Source organism: Serinus canaria, chromosome 1 (assembly GCF_022539315.1).
Source record: "Serinus canaria isolate serCan28SL12 chromosome 1, serCan2020, whole genome shotgun sequence".
Taxonomy (NCBI): domain Eukaryota; kingdom Metazoa; phylum Chordata; class Aves; order Passeriformes; family Fringillidae; genus Serinus; species Serinus canaria.
Window position 1 is genome coordinate 38,963,837 of NC_066313.1, and position 17,756 is coordinate 38,981,592.

General features: G+C 36.3%; 1 protein-coding gene across 1 annotated transcript in view; it reads left to right on the forward strand.

Moving 5' to 3' along the window:
- Positions 1-17,756, forward strand: part of ARHGAP42 (Rho GTPase activating protein 42) — a 147,662-nt gene that overhangs the window by 20,854 nt on the left and 109,052 nt on the right. Inside the window, exon 2 of the mRNA XM_030234309.2 lies at positions 10,856-10,951. Within this exon, the coding sequence (XP_030090169.1) occupies positions 10,856-10,951 (96 nt within the window). The remainder of the gene's footprint in view (positions 1-10,855; positions 10,952-17,756) is intronic.

The following is a 17,756-nucleotide window of genomic DNA, read 5'->3' on the forward strand; positions in this document are numbered from 1 at the left end:
ACTTTTAAGTGCTTTCATGGCTCTCATATCTGCAGTTTGTGAATTGCTTTCATATTTTAAAGGGAGAGGGCAGTTTAAACTAGAATGTTAAGCTTGTTTGCTCTACGAAACTGATGTGTTTATCATCCATTCTCTCTAAGTGGTGAGAAGCAGCTAAGCAGTGTGTAATAGTGCACTGGCTGTATGGTAGGCTGAATGGAAAAAAACTTACTTTAGGCCAAGTTTGGTCAACACATTTAGTGACATTTAACATCGCTGAACAAAATCCTGCTTGATTAGGAATCTTAGTTCTGCCCTCCATATGTGGAAGTGCATATCTGACTCTAAACAAATGTTACATCTGTTTGTGTATGTGTGTTAGAACTCTCACACCCCCACCCCTGTTAAGTGCAGTACTGAAGTACAGGGGACTGTGATATTACTTGTCTGATCAAAAGAATCTAATCAAGCATTGTATTCCTGAGCTTTAAGAGCCCAAAAGAATTTCATATGGAAAGTGTTTCATTTCCTTTAAAGTCAAGTAGTAATATTATCTTCTTTTTTAAATAAGCTAAATATACACATTTTAATTTTTTTCCCTCTCCTCCTCCTTCTGGTCTTACAACACATTTTACTTTGTTGCCCAAGCACAGAAAACTTTGCCAGGAAGAAGGGTGAGCAATGCTTCTGTTTCCCATGACCCTCAACTCTAATGTTGTTCCAAGAGCTCACTACTTACAAATGCCTTGATAACTGCTTTCATTCCTTTCATCCCTCCCCCGCCATCCAGCACAGGCCAGTGGGACCGATCCTCCTTTGAGCAGCTCTCTTCACAGAACAGGGGAATCTACTTAATGTAAAAATCATGGAACATAAAAGCACTGAAAGATATATTGCAGAACTTTTTACAGCTGAGGATCTGCCTGATAATTGCTGCAGTGATTTATTCTTGATTTCATAGAAGCAGCTTCTTAGAGCTCCCTGTTCATACCAGAAATAATCCTATATTTTATTTTTTCCTCTGGAAAGTTATTTGGGTAGGGGTACAAGTGGGGACATTGCATCTCATTCTACATGTGCCCAGCCCTGAACTGGCAGAACTCATCTTGGTCAGATAGTCAGAACTCTGGCTTCTTAAGAATGGGTTGCAGCACAGGCTTTGATTATATTCTGATATTATATTGTATATTTCATTGCCTGCAAATAGGCACATGCATTTTTAAAATTTCTTTGGGTGCATGGTAAGATTAAGAACAAACAGAGAAAAATGTCTTTTCAAGTACTACTGTAAGATCATCTGATGCACCAATACCTTACATTTCACTAACAATCTGGGAATTCCCATGTTTTTTTCTGGCAACTCCCTAGCTGCCAAACAGGAAATCTCTCTCTGCTTTTTCAACCTCTGGCAGCATCTGCTCTTAGTTTCTTTGTCCTCTTTTTTGTGGTGCTTCTCTGCCTGCTCAGTGTCACTGGGATGTGCCAGGAGGAGTGAGAAATGACGTAGCCTGCCTGATAAACCGTGTTTCATTGGAAGAGTCTGGGGGGAGAATATTGGAATGTGGACCCAGTTCCCTGGAAAAGTCTGACACTGTTCTGGGAAATAAACATCCATGGGGTGGAGGAAGAATGTGGAAGATCATGAAAGAGCATTTAAAATCCCCAGAAGGAGCAAGAGAAAGTATGTTGAGGGTCAAAGCAAGTTTGCAGGAGCAGAAGTTTTGGAATCTTTGAGACCTTCCTGATAGAGAACTGTGGAGTAGTTTTACCAACAGACAGGGAAAATACTGAGAGCACAGATGAGTTAGTAATGAATGATATTTAATTATTTTAGAATGGAAAAAAAAGTAAGGAAATATGCTTGTTTTCTAAGATTTATTTTTCTCCAAGACCAAAGAAATGTTGGAATATTTCAGGCCTTTACAGTGGCTCTTGGTCAAAAAGTATACAGGATGACAATATGCATGCAAAACTGTCATTTTATAGAAATGTTTTGGTTGAATGTAATTTAGAAAAATATATTAATATGCTAGAAATAGTGCTAGGTTATACCTTACAGCCAATCTTTACAATTTCAGAAGTAAAAGGAAACCAAATGCTTTCTGAAAATTGTAGCCATATTTGTGGGAAAAGACTGTAAAAAATTGCAGTGGTAGCAAAGGAAAATTTTCTGTTCTGCCTTGTACCATGTGATTAGTCACTTGTAAAGTGTAATTCTGTGAATATGGTTTGATGATTGAAAGGTTTAAACTATGGTAATTCCCTGCAAAGTCAGTTTGTTTTCTAATCAAATGCAGCAGTATTGTTAAACAGTCTTATAAACTAAAATATTGAGAAAAGATTTTGTAAGAATGAGGTAATGAGAAATAAAATACAAGAATGTGGGAGTATTGAAACAAAATGACATCACTTAATATGAGAAAGAGCTATGAAGTTACATACATGCTTTAATTTCAGAGAAACAGATGAGCAGTATGTACTGTATGTGTCCTCCACATTAAGGGTTACAGGACATACATTTTTAGGTGCATTTGTATTATTTCATGTAGTTATAATTAGGCAAAGTCAAAACAAGTTAGGAATTTTATAGACTTTACAGCTTTTGCATACTAAACTAAAGTTCATTTCTTTTCTGTTCTGATCATGTGAATAAGGTTAGGTTTCCACAACTACACACAAAGTGAGTGGGATAAGGAGAGGAATAGTGAAAAGAGGGATGGAATATGATCAATATTGTCTTTTGTCTGTATAATATTATTAGGTTCCACAGTTATTTTTCATGTAAGTTTTAGTATGTTTTTTATAAAGTAAGCATGCAAATGTGGCATAAAAATCCTCCTCTCATTAAACATCAGTGTTGTGTTCTTGGAGTGTCCTCAAGGCTGTATTAGATTTAGTTCCTAAATGCAGAGAAGTTCTAAGCATAGCCAAAGTATTGCACAAGTGTCTAACATAAGGAAGTTGGGACTGAACAGTGTTGGTATGAATAGCTATGAAGTTTATAGAACATTCAGACTTCTCAGTAGCTCTTGCCTCATAGTTAAGAAAGTGGGGATTTTGTTGCATTTGATCAAGGGGATTTCTCAGTGCTTTCTAGAATGGGAAAGTAAATTGTGCATTTTTCTCATGGAAATATTCATGAGTAAGAGAACGACACTGAAAAATTTCGGTGCCTTATGTAACCGCAGAGGAATGCGGCAATGCATGGGCTACATGTTGACATATTCTCCTGATGTCCTTTCCCTGGAGATTGTGGGAAGAAGTTAGCTTCCCTGAAATTAAGAGCAAAGCATAGAGCCTAAGGTAAAAAAGTAATGTGGGATTGTAGGGGTAGGGAGTTGGTAGAGAGTTGTTTGTTTTAGTTGCTTATTATTGTTCCCTGAATAGCAGGTTGGCAAGGAATATGCGCTCATGAAGCTAGCAAATAAAGGGGATAAAGAGTTTATTGAGAGCAACAATGAAAGACTGTGTCAATACAGAGCAGTGGCTCTAGAGCTGCAAAATCTCTGGCACTGGGCACTGGATTCTCTATTCCCTTGTGGTACTTTCTTGTGGATTCTTTAAAAAAACATTGTGGCATGTAGCCAGCATTAGCTCTGTCAGCCTTTGCAGATAGTCTTTACTCTGTGCCAGCCTGCCCTGTGTTTTGCCAAATTAAATTCTTCTGCTGAATTTGGATAAAATGTGGTCACTCATAAGAGGAGAGGATTTTTTCTTCCTTTTGTCTTTTTTTTTTCTTATGACAATCGGAAAAGTTTATATGATCCGGAAATTAACTCAGCTGAAAAGTAAGGAATAATAAGTGTGTGTAAATAATTTCATCAAATAGACTTCTAAAAATAGAAATGCCATGGAAAATATTCCATTCAAAGAAAAGACTCCAGGGTTGAAAGCCATGAAACTAAAGACATCAGAAGCTGCATCAGCTGACTATACAGATCTTTTTGTCAGTGTTTGGAAGGCATGTTGACGTGCACTGTAAATTGCTCTCTAACTGTAGTGATCTGGACATGTTATGGTGGTGTTTTATTAAATTGGGATTACCTGTTCTGGCAGCAAACCCCAGAATTCTTTTCATATGCAGTTGAAGGAATTAATTGCATTACCGGCAAATGTGCCAACATTCCCAGGCTCAGGATTGCTGCTTTGGGCTGATTTGTAAGACATTTTCAGGTCCCTTTATTTGTGCTGACCTGCTACTATATATATTATGAGCAAGATGATTTTTCTAAATGTGATAATTACCTAAAACCATTGGTAATTACTTATTTTTCATTTTGAATTATTAGTGAGCAATGAAGAGTGAAAAGGCAGAAACTGCGAAGAAAATGCATTTTGGTGCCTTTCTCTGAATTTGGACCTACTACTGTGAAGCTGGGAGTTTTAATGAGAAAGCCCTTAAGCCAGGAAGAAATTTGAAATATAGTAGTGATATACACAATCTTGTATGATCACTGCTTTTAGCTGCTTAATCATTCATATTGCCTAAACATAATTGTACTGCCAGCTTCTGTGTTTACAGTCTATGGTGTGGAAAAAGATATCCCACTGTGACATGTTCTACTTACAATCAAATTGACTGTAGCAAACACAGAAGCTGTTGAAGTTCAGTGCTTCTCAGTGGGGTGTTCTTCTTCCTCTGGCTTATATCTGGCTGTTGATATAGCTCAAATCCTTGAAGCTATAAAATAACAAAGCCAAGGAAGTTCTCTGTTCATCTTCAGTGTAGAAGAGCATGTCATGAACTATTTACGGAGACATGTATCTCACAAGAATTTTCCTGAATAAATAGTGTTTTACAGATTTATATTTGTAATACTGAAAGCCCTTTTTTCACTTTTATGAATTTTTAAATGCTTCCTTGCTTCTGTCATTTTGTGTGGTAAGAATACTGCAAATCATGCTCATAGCTGCTATTTCATAATAAAAATAATGTCTCTCATATAAAACCTTCTTTTTTTAAGTGTTTAGATAACTTAGCCTGAACTATTATTTATAGAATGAGAGTTGCTTAAGAAATAAATAAAAAAAAATCTATTTGTAAAGCAATTAAAAATTAACCATAATGATGACTCATTTTCAGGTATTGAGGAGTAGAAGTCAACAAACTAGATAAATATTTCTCTGCATGTTTTAGCTTGTTATTTTATCAAGTACTTTGGCAACATTATTCAATTTCTAGTGTGTTTTTTTCACATATTACAATATCTTAATGCTGAGTTTTGCCGACTAGCTTGGGTTTTAATTAACTTGTAAGTCAGTGCATTACCAAATGAAGTATCTCATCAAGCAGAGCACCACAATGCATCTAGTCATATCTGGTGGTGGACTCATACTGCCCCAAAGGTGTGAAACACCAAAGGTGACTGTACATGGTCTCCTTTCCAGTCTTCAGCTGTCCTGAAATTCAGCTGACTGAAGGATTGCCTCTAATATCCTGCTAGGTCAATCATCACCCCTTTGCTTCTGCTGTCTTTGAAGCCATGGAATAATAACTGGCTTTGTGGCAGATAGCCAGGTATGTTGCTATTACTGTATTAGCCAGAGTGTCTGTTGTTTGAAGTCCCATTTACTGCATTCCAGCTGGTACTCCGGAGTTCATTTAGGCATGTTTAATCTCCCTAGGTTTCAACTGCTGTTTTTCTTTATTAACCCAGTGAATGATACCAAGCTTTCCCAGGATGATTGACATCAATCAGGAAGAACATTGGTTATTGGAACTCCATTTGCTAATGAAGTCATCTTTGTAAGCAAACAAGTGGAAAGACTTTGGCTTTGATGTGTTTGCTGAGAACACTTTCTTGCAGGCTGCTACTGGGGTAGGGATATGAGTCCTCTGCAAGTGCTCCTGAGTTTCTGCTTTTGGAGATTATTTGATTCCTATCCAAAGTTTGGACTTTCTGCTGTTCTTCCAGACACCAGACTGGCAAAACCAAACAAACGACAACCATCACAGCCCAATAAAAAAATTCATTGTGCTTATCAACTTGTGGAAATCTTTTTAAGTGTCCTTATCTGTAGGACTTTGTCCTTGTTGTGACAGGCTGTGCCATGCCAATGCATACATTTGTTTTTCATTCCTCAGAAAATAGCATCCATCATTTCATCACATTGTTGCAATGGGTTGTTCTCTCCTCCTCCTCAAGACTCTAAATAAGAAATTATTTTACAATCTGTTTAACAAATCTAGGACAAGAAAGTGGAAGAACAGTTCTTGTGATGCAAAGGGTCTGGATCGTCCCAGTTTTATCATCCAATATTCAGCTGTAAGGCCCTGAGGCCTAAAATAAGTTCATGTATTACAGTTCATATTACATACTTCTTTTTGGCAATTTCAAAGAAAGTGAGTCTTAAATAAACCTGCCTTGCAGAATAATCCAGAAGATTTATTTGCTTTTTTTTTAAATTGAAGAATATATGTTAAATAGATTAATCAAATATATAAAACTTCAGGGAAAAGTACAATAGAGTAGTGCATTTCATGATTCCTCTGTGACTCCTGAATGGATGAAACTTTTATTATTTTATTATTGTTTCATTAGCATTATGGTACTGGTGGTTGGTATTGCATGTATCCATATGCAATACTGCTATTATATTACTTTGTTATGGTTAAGCTTTGTTGTAGTTATCCTTTTATTATTTCCAGTCACAGTGTGGTAGCTTCTTTAGTACTTCCTGTCAGCTCCACAAAAAAAAACCCAACTAGTTGGCCCATTGACTTGCTGAAGCCCTGACTAAAACCAGCAACTCTATCACTAACAGTATGTAGTGTGTAGATGGCTACTCTTGACTATGTGCCTCACTGCAAAATGGAAGTGAATCCTTCTTTGAAATCAGAGAAAGCAGGGAACAAATTGTAGAGGTGAGTACTCTCAGAAAATACGTATTAACAGATCTGCCCTTCTGGCAAATGAGAGTTATCAGGTTGCATTTTCCTTCTTTTGCTGACACCCAGAGAGATTACTTCATTTGTGTGCCTGCAGCAGAGCAGGGGCAACAGCATTTGTGAGCTCATTGAGCCTTTTGAGCAGCCATCCTTCCCTGGGTGATAAACTTGTATTTCCAGTCAATAAAGCTGGTGAGCTTTTCATAGTAACTTAGGAGATCACTTGTCTCTGCTTGAAGGAAAATTTCTGCCCTGAGCTGAGTGAATATCCTAGTTCATGTGGATTCAGTGAAAAGAGGGACATGACTTTACAATGTACTTGCTGCCTAAGAGCAACTCTGAATGACACCACAGATTATGAAAAGGTGATTTGTGTGGTGATTACCTTCCTTCTGGAAGCAGCAGCATGCATTGAGGACTCTCAGTGACATTAAGACTTTGGGATATACAGGGATAAGTGACATCTTGTAAAACTGGGTGAGGTCTCTGCTTTATCTGCTCTTTTTTTTTTATCTATTATTTGCCTCTTCTTGACTGGAGACAGTTGCTCTTAAATCCTTTTAAATTCAGTTGTGAATCTTGGTATCTTTTAGAAAAGATATGCTTACTGCACAGCTTCTCCTTTCTGTGACTGGGTTTATAATTTTATAGTCATTTAAAGTGATGATGCTCCTAAGAAAGTGATAAATACAACCAAGTAGCACTGCTTGGTCCAATGTTGGTGATTCAACTGCAGTGTCAGAGTCTTGGAGAGTAACTCCTATTTCAGTCTTCAGGAAACTGTCCAAGTCAGCTGGAATTTTCTGTAGAATAATATTTTTTTATCTTTTCAGTTTAGATTAACTTTGTACAGAACTTGTAAATGAGTGTTACAGGAAACATCTGACCTTGGAACTTAACTTTATTCTTTGCAACATTGAACAGCTTTAATCTCATTATGGTATTGTCTAATACTCTCAAGGTATGAGGAAAGGCCTCGTATAGAGGCAAATATCTCCAAATGGTATCTTGCTGCATGATTTTATCAAGTTATCTCGTAAGCTCCTTAATTCTTCATACCCACTATTTCTGAACTAGGTTAAACATACCTCCTTCAGGTTCAAAATGTATAACCTGTGTCTGAAATGACACAGTGAAAGAACAATTGGCATCATATATCAGTAATCCAGGATATGAAATGGAGACTCCACCTTTGGTATTTTTAACATCTATTTTCCTTTACTTTGATATTTTTTCCACCAAATCCTGCATATGTAGAAGAATGATAGGGGAAAGCCCATGCTCTCTCATTTCCTTTCACATTCACAGAGATGCTGTTCATCATGGGCAGTTATTCGATTGTCCAAAGGAAATTAACCTCCATTCCTATTAGCAAGAGTTAATTTTTGCATTCCAGTGTACTTGAAAAATAGAAATGTTTCCATTCAATTACATAAAGGCCATGTAATTCCTTTTGGCATCAGTTGCCATACAGCAATTTTGTAGAAGGGTTTGGGATTCAGTGTAGTAACCTGGTGAAAGAGTGAATAATAAAACTGTGTTTCTTCCCTTAAAACTTAAAATACACTACCGTGACAAATTCAAGTTTAGATCTTTCTAACAAATGTAAAACAATCATTTACTTAACTATGAAAGAGGCTGTATTTGCATAAAATGCAGTCCTTCATCTTACAAAGATTATTTTGTTTTCATGTATACAAACAGTAGGAAGCAATTTTTGTTTAGCATTCAATTTGTTAATACACTTAATAATATAATCTTCATGTACAGCACAGTAGGAAATGTACAGTAAGGATGCAATAAGTCTGGGTAGCATTCTTCCCTTTTTTCCATGTGCTTTATCAGAATGATACAGAATTTGTTTACCCAGCTCTTTACATCTTTGTTATTTATCAGATATGCATACAGAATTCCCTACTAATAGAAGAAAAAAAATTCTGTTCATGTCTGTATTGTCTAAAGCTGATGGGTCTCTCTTTGGACTGATGTACTCAATAGCTGCCTATAAAAATACAAGAGGAACAGGCATTGAGTAAATTCTGGGCAGTGCAAAATCCAGGAAGGGATTATTTTGCTTGATAGTGATTACCTTTAATTAAAATAAAATTTAAAAACCAGTAATCTTACTTTGTGGATTTTTCTTTGGAGGTGTTTAGAATCTTTAATTCAATCATTTTTCAATTCTTTCATTGAATTAATAAATAAATAAATTTTTAAAATTAATGGTGAACACCCTGCCCTCAGGGCAGTTCCTACCTGCTGCTGTCAGCTCACATTTGGTGATCCTGGAAGTTTAAATCCTAAAACCAGGATGATTTCTCCTCTGCATTGTGATTTTCAGTAATAAATCCTGATCTTCTCATTATCACCATGAATATCATGTAATCCCCTTTTTATCCTTCTCAGCACTTGGTTTTAAATTTATCTGGCAATGCAAAGCTCTCAGGTGTTAATTACACCTTGTGTGGGATAACTCTTGCAGCTCTTTCCATGCTCCCTTTACATTAAATTCCATGCTCCCATCTAAAGGCATCAGCAGGAGCAGCTGATAAAGTTCCCTGCACTATTAATTATTTTGTAGGATTTGCTGTTCCTTCTCTTAATTGTCCAACCTGCTCTCTTCCCAGGCATTATTCTTCCCTGGAAGCAGGGAGAAGCTGTGGCTGCCTCATCCCTGAAAATATTTGGGGAGAAGTTTTCATTTAGGATAGTGGAATCGTTCTTATTGGTGGAGGTCATTCAAATTCAATCATACTTTGTGTGTATGGGAGTTGTTTTTGTGTTGATTTAGGATATTAGGCCAATTTGTATCTGTATATGTTAGGTTTTATTCCTGCCTGGAAGAAGGTTATCCCTCCTAATTTTGTGTCCAGCACTGAGTGAATGAGTATTTATGGCTTTATGATAACAGAGCGTAAAGAAATCACAGAGTCACGAAATGACTGAGGCTGGAAGGGACCCATGGCAGTCATCTGGTCCAACTGCCTTGCTCAAGCAGGGCCAGTTACCCAGGACCATGTCCAGACAGCTTTTCACCATTCCCAAGGGTGGAGGCAGATATGTGGTGCTTTTGAAACAGAATTGACTTTAATTCATAGCTTACCCTATCATGAATTTCTCTTAGATTTAGCAGATGTCAGATTCTTAATTGTCAATTTTCCTGGCATCAAAATAGATGCCATAGATACAGCCTCCAGGATGCAGAAAATTGTTGTTGTTTTTCTGGGCTCATCTGGACTGGTGGTGTTTTTAAGTCTTGACCAAACCTATTCATTATCACATTCATCTTTCCATTTGCCATTAGTATTTCTAAAAAAAGAAAAGAAAATAGCAGATTTATATGGTTGATATTTTGTGGGGTTTTTGTGTAAAATTATTATGAAATTCTGTGCTATAAAGTTTGGATTGCTTTGTGAAATTCACTGAAAATAGTGCTTATAGTCCGTGGATTGCCATCTTGATTGGCAAGCACTTGTGGTTTTTTTTTCCCTCTTCAATTTCTTTTTAAAAAGATTTTTCACTAAAACTGTTTACAGTGTGTTGTATCAGAATAATTATAATGTAATTATTTTGATAATGGTAATGAAAAAAACTGTCATGAGCTTTATTTTAATCTGCAAAGTAATATTGCAATACTTTAAAGAGTGGTATGCTTACATATGCAATTTATCACTAGACATCAATTTCTTGTACTAATTTATTGTTTTTCAGGATGTATAAAAGTTCTTTAGTTGTCAATGTGATACATGTATTAATGTTTGAAATCTTGCATCAGCCTGTTTCTTAAGTGTTTAGGATCTTTCAGGTGTTTGATTTTGAAAAGGTGATGGTGATTTTTAAATGAGATTAATGTCCAAAAAAGATACTAGAAAAAAAACTTTGTAAGCAGAAAAAAAACTTAATGCAGAAATGCATGATGCCTTGCTCCAGTGAAGTTCTAGTAGAGTAATTCTGATTTGTTTTTGTTTTTTTTTTCTTGAATTCTAGATTTATCCATGGCAGTACAAAAATTTTCACAGTCTTTACAAGATTTTCAGTTTGAGTGTATTGGAGATGCTGAAACTGATGATGAAATTAATATTGGTAAGTATTCTCTTTGCTTTGCTGGCAAAGCATTTTTATAGTTTCTTATAGCATGTTATCAGAAATACAGTGGGGAAATTCACAGTTGTTTTTTAATGGTTCATGTCACAAAAATTGAAAAATTTCAATAAATAGAAGCCATGCACAACTTTAAAAATACATGTCAAAAACTATTTTTTCATGGCATAGCTTGATTTATTGTAGTGGAAAGTATTCAACAGTACTTTTGTCTACTGAGTGAACTGTGAATCTTCTAAATTCTGCTGCTACTTTCATGTTTCAGTTTTCAGTGGGTTACTAAAAGGTACACAAGTTTTCTATGATGTAACATAAGTCTGCAAAAAACCACCAAAGTGCGTAGTAATACGCAGGAGGTATTTAAAGGTCTAAAAGGAGGAATATGTTCATTACAATTTGTGCATTCCTAAGTATATGGTTGTCTGAACTTTTGCCAGGATGATTTGCTGGCTGCTTATTGTTCTGTCTCTGTACACACCAGAAATTCTGCATTTGCAGAACTGAACAGCTCAACTTGTCTTGAATATAAGCCTCTTTAATATCATCAAAATACTCCTCCCTCTGCAGACTAATCCTGGAAATGTTTCCAGGGTTCAGAAATTCAGCCACTCTTTACTGGAAGACATTGCTGCAGTTGTAGTGATGCTTTTACACAGTAGCACAGCAGCTGGAATGCTAACCCCCACTGGTAAGAAATTTGGATTACAATCCATCTTCAGAAAGGCTAAATTCAGTATCATGAGTCTTACATACCACATGGCCCCCATGCGTCTCCTAAAACATCTGAGAGGAAGTAAGATGGTTCTTAAGGAGTAGTGGCTTCTAAAAATAAATAATTAGGCAGTACAAGAGGGAACATAGGACTTGTTAGTATTTTTTGAAGAAGTTCTGTGTAACACAGAGAGGAAACTCAGATTTAGTCTTTTCCAAGTGTATCTATTATTATGGTCTATTTTCAAGTCTCCTCTCCCTTCAATTTTTTCCTTTTCCTGACTGAGTCATTTGACAGAAGGTCTGAACTGCTTGTTTTCACTTGCAAGGTTTGCCTCATCCTCACCCTACAACATTGTGGTAGTCAGAAAACTGTCATCAAAGATAACTGGTATTTGGTCACGGTCTTCCACTAACTCCTGGCAGGGCGTGGGAGGGGAGGTTTAATTTTACTGGCATTTAAAGTAGGGGAGTGAAATCACTGAGCTGCTGCTACTCAGGTGTAAAACTGCAGGCGTTCTTCAGGTGTGTCCACCTTAGAAAGAGAAATGGTGTGCATGTACTTTTTGTCATGGTACATATTATTTCTTGGCTGTTAAAATTATATTGTGTATGTATATTTTTAAACTAAATCTGCAGTATCTCAGCTATATGTCTTAGATTTGGTCAATAAATTTTAAAGACGTATGGTTCTGCCTTTAAAATCAGGTGATTGAGAACAAAGACAACATTCATTTTACTTGTAACCTAAACGTAGCAAAGAAAAGACATTTTATTGTTTGGACATTAAACAGGCATTTAAAACTGTTCAGGAAAAAAACACAGTTCATGAAGCTTGACAGCTGATTTATTTCACTTGAAGCTTCAAAGAAGGGATTTCTAGCTTCCAAAGGACCAATTGCCTGATGGATTGTCATGTACATCAAAGAAGCTTGTAAGAGTAAAAGGTAAACTGACAGGAATCAAATTCAAGTCTAACACAGCTTGAATGATACTGTGTGCTTTTATGGGGTAAGGCTCAATTTTTGATCTCCCTAGAGTAATGACCTAGAATTTATCTATATCTTTAACATGCCCCAACAAGATAGATGTTTGCTTATCATCAAAGACAGCTTTGTATGGATGAATCCTGCTCTGTACCTCCTTCTGCCTTCACCTCCTTTTTCTAAAAATGTCTACAGCTGTGCAGGCCAGTGAGTTCTACTTCAGTCTGCAGTGATATTCTGACTTGATAACATTTGTAAAACCCTATGGATATATGCATAGGGACTTATTGTAAGGACTGCATTTCTATTTCAAGCTTAGCATTGAAAATCTACCCTAATACACCTTAGCACTGGGAATTCACCTCTGACTTGTTTTGTCAGCATGTATTTGAGTATTTTTTTTTAAGGTTCAGATTTTTTCAGCATTTAAAAAAAGTGATTTAGGTGATTTTTTTTCTCTTACCTTGAATTGATAGCTCCATCAATATTTTTGAGGCAATACTGGAGCTGAGGGTCTTTCTTTAGTAACTTTTTTTTGCTTCTTTTTGCTTTCCAGTCTGAGATCTAATAAGAGCAGTTCTATTTGCATTTCTATGTAAGAAGTAATTTTAGTTAAGCTTCATGACACACTCCACTTAAACAGAATTATGGTGGTGTTCTTCATACTTATTTTAATCCATCTTCCATTTAATGCAGTGATTTATTTGTTTGGGTTGCTTTGGTTTTTTTGAATTCCTATCTTTGGTTTCTAATTTTCATGATTTATTATCCTTTATTTACAAGGATTTAATTTTTGCATAGAAGAGGTGTTCTTTGACAAAAAAATCTTAACTGTGTCTGTGGCTGTATAATGCATTTTAGGTAGTTTTTTTTTCTTGTTGCTGGCAGTTAGGCAAATTTATCTTCATAGTCACTTTCAGATATGCCTAATTTAGAGTCATGTTATGCATGAGTTGTAAGGAATTTCTGTGACTTTCTTCAATAAGTAGACTGCCTTGTTCCTCAAATCAGTTACAGTGCTTATGTTTTTAGTTGGTTTTTTAACTGTGACCATCAAAGAACTCAAGCTATAAAACCTTTTTCAGTTTTTAATCTTTTTGCCAGAAAATTTGGTTTGAGAAACAGTGGTCCCCATCTTTACTAGTTTTTCTCATTAAAAAGACAAAACAAGACAGCAACAGTTGCTGGTTTTGTCTCTTCCTCTGGTTTGGAATGCTTGTGGAAGCATGTGATCTGCAGCAATGCATGACTATTTGATGGCAAAACATGGTTATTAGCTCCAGTTGCATGTGATTCAATGAAGCTATAACTGTGTTTTCTGCAACTGAAAAGTTTTGCAGAAGGTGGCATTTTCAATGCAAAAAAACCCAAGATGAGTGACAGCAAATTAATAACATTAAAAAGCCATGGTAATGAAAGTTTTATGTAGCTTGCCCTTACTCTGAGAAGAGGGTGTGGTTTTCCTAATCTAACAACTGTGTTTTCCTCAGAAATAACAACAGTTGATAATACTTTGCCGTTTACTTTTTAGGCATATCACACTGTTCCCAGCCCTCTTTGTAAATATTTTGCATAAAAATTAAATACTTAAGATTCACAGTAAAAGAGGTCAATCATTTGTCTTGCCCAGTGGGAGTTTTGTGTAAAATGGATGCATGATTTTTACATGTTTCAAACCTTTTAGGCAACATAGAACTTTACATGGATGGGACAGCTGGAAAAACTATGTTTTTAATGATCATGTATCTTTTTCCTCAGTATACACTGCAGGCATAAATTTTGTAAGGAGAAGGTTTGCTGAACTCCCCCTAGCATTACCCAACCTGTGTCACCTAGATCTCTCCCTAGGAATTTCCCTGTTTTGATCCTCTTTTATTCTGTTTGTGTTATCTGGTTTATGGCTGCTAAAGATGAAAATAATAAAGATTATTAACTCAATGGAATTCTGTCTTGTGCCTTTATCAAGTTTGTGTCTATTTTGTATTATGGCTAATTATATATCAGTGAGATCTGATATCTGCAGATATAGCCCATGCTCTTCAGAATTAAAAAAAAAAAAAAGACAAAGAAATGCATTCTGATATTCTAGCATTGTATTTTAGTATCTGTGTTTTATTATCACGTGCTGTTTAGGAAAGTGCACTGAAAAGCATATGTCTTTCACTCTGTGACTACTGGTTTTGAAGTTTGGGGTTTTCTTCCCTGCAGAGAAATATATTATGACAGATGTTTCAGGTGGCATCAGATTCTTGATTTAAGAATATAATAGGATTATGATGATTTATGAAATCATTATTAATTGAGCCACAAAGAATAGGTCAGAAGTTCTAAAATGTGGTATCTTTTCTTGTGGGCACTGAGTTCCTCTCTTGCCGCTGGTGGCTGGGGCTCGTGATCTTTACTGACTCACACCTCAAGTCATTCATGGGATTATTAAATTGCTTCAACTAACCATCTACAAAGCTGTTAGCTCATACCTGGCAGTTATGTTGTTTACAGCAGTTAGTTTCCAGTTGAACTTTGAAAAATCGACTCATATATCCTGGAGAGAAAGAACTCAAAATCAAACAAACAAATGCAGAATGATAATAGTAGTTGTTTGTTGGAGTCCACTGCTGTGTTTTCCTTTCTTGTTTTAGTTGAGTAGTGATGCCAGAAGCTCAGTTTTCTTTTTTTCTCATACTGGGCATCCACGTGTACAATGCTTTTCAGTTAGAACTTGCTCTACCCTCTTGAAGAGCTCATCAGAGAACAAGCATCCTGTGATTCAAAGCAGCAAATAGATCTGTATATAAAATTTGTAATAAAACTACAGAAAATTTGTATATAAAACTACTGAAATTTGTATATAAAATTTGTATATATTTGGATGAAAAACTGCAGAAAAAAAAAAAGAAAAAAATAATGATGTTTCCTTTTCCCCCCATCTTTTGTAACAGTGTAAAAGTTTAATTGACTTTAGGAGGTACCAAATTACATTTTTAATGGTGCATGCTGTGGATACAATGCTCTATTCAAATAAATAAATGTAAAACAACAAAAAAATTGCATAGGAGCTGTATACATGCCTACAGTGTGTAGAGACAAATCTTGACAATCAGCCTATGGACTTGGCAGTCTCCAGGTTAAGACACTGCTTTTGGAGGTTCATCAGGAATCTGAGAAGGTAGATGTCAGGTTACTCATGATTTCAAGCCACTGTTGCTTGTGGTATGTAATGGCTTCTTGGATTTGCTTGGCTCTTCTTGAATTATTTATTAAATTCAGTCGAGCCACATACAGTCTGAATCACTTGGATATCTTACAGGTCATCTCCTTAATTACTTGAGGTTAAGCTTTCATGTTCAAGAATGTTCTTTTTGGGGTTAATATTCAACCTACTTTGCACTGAATTCCCATTTGCAACCAGGCTTCCGAATGGAATTACCAAATTCCAAATGAGTTTAAAATTACTTCCAGCATCTCAGGTCTGCTAGTTCCTTATCCAAAGCAAAGGAAGAACAGGATCTCACCACCACCTTGAGGGCAGAGTTCTGGGGGTGGGTTTTTTCAGTATAGTCATCATCCCAACAACTTTTCTAGGGCTTGAGTTTGTTGACCCTGTGGAACACATTAGGGACAAGTGTCTTTACAAAAGGTGGTTTTATTTTAGATGGGTGGGGAGGGGTTGAGTCTTGAATTAGACTAGAAATCTATTTACAATGGAGAATGAATTTGCATAGAAAGATTCTATGCTGCTTTTCCACAGTAATTATCTGCTTAGATTTGCCAGCTCTTTTCCTCAGGCTGAAGGAATGAATTTTAAGATTTAACTTTTTAGATTACTTTCAAAGCAACTTTGCTTAAGGTACTTGTAAGATCACAGGACAGGGTTCTTTGGTACTTGCATTGGATTATTTTTATCTAGAGAAGTTCAGTAGTAACAATTTGTGGGAGGAACTCAGCACAATCAGGGTGTGAAATGCCTAAAGTGTTTGTTTCAGATCTGTTGATTCTGTTCCTATCATTTTTTTTTAATCCCTGTTGCATATTTGACAATTTAAACAAATGCCACCTGTTTCCGGAACTCTATTGTTTCTTGACTTCAAGAAATGAATGATTTTATGCTAGTGCTGGGATCTTATCAAGGCTTCAAAACAACATCTGCCCCAAAAAGTGAAGGTTGCATTCTGTTGGTCGAGCCCAGAGCTCTTGTCCTTGCTTTGGAAGGGCAAATGGGGCTGACAAATCCGGAAACAAAATAATGGTGCAGTACTTTTTTATCTGTTCAGGAGGAAAAGGTAGCATAAGATCAACAACAGAGCCCTTGTTGTTTCTTTTTCTCTTGGATACCTATCAGAAGGTTGTTGGAATTTGCATGCTCCATTCTCTGTTGACATAAAGATGAGTGTTCAAATGAAAAAACTGAATTGGGGTGGCTGATGCAGTTACTGCCATTTCTGTTTGTCCTACCTTTCTTCTGTGTCAGCAGTAGCTGACAGTAGGAGCTCACCTGAGTCCCTGCAGTTTGCATCCTGGTGTACTGTCAGAAGCTAAAATTCATGTTCATTTTACTGTACTGGACAGCAGACTGTGATGTCTCAGATACAGCTTTTACTGTGCACAGAAAGAGGTTGAGGCAGGAGGCAATGGACAACAACAGCTTTGTTGTCCTGGTGCATTCTCTAAGGAGTTGAGTCAAAATTTGATTTGAACAGCTGAGTAGATGAATGGACAGGTCCATGCCACTCACAGAGCAATATGAAATAGCTTTTGTGTCTCTCTGATATGTTGATCTCCTGGATGCTTGAAGGTGTATTCTACCTTATTGTCCTCATTCCATGCCTTCAACATACCTCTTTTCCTGGACTTTGTTGCTTAACTTCATTATTTCTAGATTTGGACATCCCAGTGGAAGCCTGAATAGGGAGACAATCTGAGGACTAGAGTATTGTTTCATAGAGTTGTTTTGAAAATACTGAGTATGTACTGTTGATGCATATAAAACACTTCCAGTAAAATGGCATTTTAGAGTTGTCAGGCTAGCGTACCTCTTGAGAAATAGGAACTCACTTTCAAAACAGATAGTAGTTTGATCAGCTCAGCTTTGA